The 3,251-nt window shown below is 52.9% G+C and overlaps 1 protein-coding gene across 1 annotated transcript; it reads left to right on the top strand.

Moving 5' to 3' along the window:
- Window positions 1–339: 339 nt before the first annotated feature.
- On the top strand, window positions 340–1,636 carry LOC149808858 (uncharacterized). Its single transcript, XM_089995126.1, has 2 exons — window positions 340–684; window positions 953–1,636. Exons 1-2 carry the CDS (start codon window positions 340–342, stop codon window positions 1,634–1,636), a joined length of 1,029 nt encoding a protein of 342 aa, XP_089851252.1.
- The last annotated feature ends 1,615 nt before the right edge of the window (window positions 1,637–3,251 follow it).

Raw genomic sequence — 3,251 nt, forward strand, 5'->3', positions numbered from 1 at the left:
CCCTTTTGACGATGACGAAGGTGTGTTCTCGCGCACCGCGCTACGTGTCAGGCATGCCTCTGACCACGGACGGTACCCGGGGTGTTTGTATTGCATGGTCTTGAACGGCAGAGAGCAATTCAGGATGTCAGATTGCTGCGTAAACACAGACCGCCATGATGGTGGCATCTATGCAGTGCCAAGCAATGCATGTGTTCCACGTGGATGCTGTGTTAGGTACAACGTGACTCCCTTCACGTGGATCAAGGCAACGTGACTCCCTGCACGTGATGTTCAGTACCGCTTCTGCTTTGGCGGGACCGATGAAGTGGGTCACTGAGTCGTCATTGGGCTGCAGAGATGGCCGCCCTCGAGCGCGAATACACACAGATGCAGGCAGCAGATGCGGATGCGGTCACCACCGCAGCAGACGCGGCGCGCGCAGACGCCGAACTAGCCAAGTCAAAGGCCGTGATGAACCAGACGCGTCTGTGGGAGCGCGTCCTTGGCGTGCGCATCATGCTTCAGCGCTCACTGACAGCTACTCAGCGCCTTCCGGCAGAGGAGGCACGCACTGCTGTCCGGCAGCACAGCAACGCTGTGGAGGAAGCATACGCGTCGTGCATTGACACGTGCCGTGACGCTGTGCATGACCTGCTCGACATTCAGGCCGCGCTACTGGACCGCCACCCTGGAGTTGCCGAGGTTTGCTTTGCTCGTTGCTGCGCAGAATGCCTTGTAAACTGGCGCAGCAATCCAGGCCCAAAACCTGACTTTTGAGCTTCCATTGCTGCTGCTGTGCACAAGGTGTTTGAGGTTGTTGTTGATGCGCATATTTCTAGTGCTCGTGTGTTTCTGCTGCTGCGTTGTGTGGGAAAGCTCATTTTGTTTTGGAGATCCCCGTTGTCTGGCAGCTGCTGCCTCCATGTGGAGCATCCCTGTGAGTATGATGCTGACAGTGTTCTCGGTGTAGGCCGCAAGTGCAACGGGTGTGAGACGGGGCATGCGCAAGCGCAACTCTGAGGCTTCGACAGACGACCTTTGGGCCGAGATAGACGCATTGGAACAAGGCTTCGCGCCCTATCGCGATACATGCCTGGATCGCTGGCACCGCAAGACGATGCTTGCCGCAGGCAAGACCGCAATGAAGTCCCACCTTAAGGCTCTCAACCAGAGCCTTAGTCAGCAGGTTTCCATCATGATGCGAGACCCAACACGAGCAATTGCTCGCACACAGATTCCTTTGGCTACCCGCCCACGTCCATTTTGTGAATTGCAGCCCAGCGCTGCTGCTGCTGATTCAGACGTGCGCGAATCAGACCGCGCCACGTCTGCTGGTGCCACATCCGCTTCAGGGCGGTCCCTGGATCCTGACACGTTTGATGACAGCGACTTCTATCAGCTTTTGCTTAAAGAGTTCTTGGAAGCCGCAAATGTGGATGGTGCTGCGATTTCTGCTATGCGTGGCACCAAAACACGCAAGGTTGTGGACCGCCGGGCATCAAAAGGCCGGAAGATCAGGTATCATGTCATGGACAAACTGGTCAATTTTATGACACCTACTATGTCGCAAAACGATGAGATGATTCAAAACATCTTCTCTAATTTGTTTGGTCATGGTGCGGTTGCCTCGGCAGGAAAACAGCAGCCAGTGTAAACGTGTGATCCTTTGCAACTTTGAGAGATGCCGTCTGCTGTGCTATTCCACATTGGGAAGTACGAGTTGACAACTAGTATTTAGGTCGGGAATCTTCTCTGCACTTTGCGTACTCTGATATGTCTACCGGTACTTGGCAGCTTGTGCCAATGTGCAGCAAACAATAACATGCACGCAACGAAGGCGTGCAGGGAAGCAATGCAAGCATAATTTTACATTCTTTGTTGGCATGTCAGCGCTCGACAGCATTCCAGCACAGATATACAAAGTCACAAGGGTTGGATGCAGTGCTAGATGCCTTGAAAGACAGAAGGGGGCAACGGCAGTTTCTATCAGCGCAAGCAGCCGGTGCTGTTCTGGTGTCCTCAGAATCTGCAGTAACATGCAGGTTTTCATCGTCAATCAGTGTTATTTGTGTACCTGCCGCAGAAAACAGGTTTCACGTCAGTCTCTCTGGTCCAGCTTGTCCATATGCTCCACCATGGCATTCCTGGCTTCCTCTACCTTGCGTTGAGCGCCCTGCATAGGATGCTCTGTCTTTTCCAGCTGCAGGCGAGCTTCTAGGAGCTTCCCGCCAACTTGTTGAAAGACGCGTCCCATGACTTGGAGCGCCAACGCTCGCTTCCGCGTCACGTACTTGGGCGCACCTTGCTCATGCAACACCTGCAACGACGAGCACGCGCTCAATGCTTCTCCTCAGCTTGCTGCACGTGGCACTATCAGATGCATTTGCAAAAGTACGTTGCGCAACAGGTACCACCCACCATGGTGAAGTGTACAGGTTTCCTCAGATGAGTTCCCATTGAGCGAAGGAGCGCTTCAAGTTTGCTGCTTGGGTCCATTTCAGCGCTGCATTGTGCTCGTTCCCTTCCTCTGCTTAGTAGACAGGTTGAGTCGCATATTGTGGATGACAAAAACCTTGTGAATCTGCTGAGCCCCGCTGTTGACATCGGTGCTAGTGTGAGCGTCTGCTAGCTCCCGCCCTTGGGAAGCCCGAACATCGCCCTAAACTGGCTACAAATCCGTACAGAATGAAACTCTAAGTCAGCAGAAGAGTCGTGGGCGCACCCGGCTACAGGCCTTGATAACGGTGGACTGGATATCAACAACATTGGCGGCCCACATAGCGTCAAGCATCACTGGAAGCGTCCTCTGCATTTGCTCGTTGACCGTCTGCTCCTCTGCAGCCATCCGAGCATCGAGGCGAGCTTGCTCCGAGCTCTCTGCAGCGCCAGAAGACGCCAGCCTCTCGTTCACCTCTTTCTGCAGCTCGTGCTGCAGCTGCATGGCCTTGAGCGCTGCACTGGCAGCTCCAAACGCGCTCTTGACGCCGTCCGTCTTCTGCTTGATTCTGCTCGACAGGCCACCAATCACGACCATCCGTGACTATAATACAGCCCAGAACATCCTGTTGAGAATGCTCTGTGATAGATAGCCCAGAGATAGGCTCTGGTGACTGAAGGGTGATACCCGCAATGCTATAGTCCCCTCAGGCTCATATATATATATATATATATATATATATATATATATATATATATATGTATATATATATATATATATATATATATATATATATATATATATGCGTCCGGATTTTCTACCCTTCTAGAGG

This window comes from Nuphar pumila, unplaced genomic scaffold (assembly GCF_984573655.1).
Source record: "Nuphar pumila unplaced genomic scaffold, dmNupPumi1.hap1.1 HAP1_SCAFFOLD_2095, whole genome shotgun sequence".
Classification (NCBI taxonomy): Eukaryota; Viridiplantae; Streptophyta; class Magnoliopsida; order Nymphaeales; family Nymphaeaceae; genus Nuphar; species Nuphar pumila.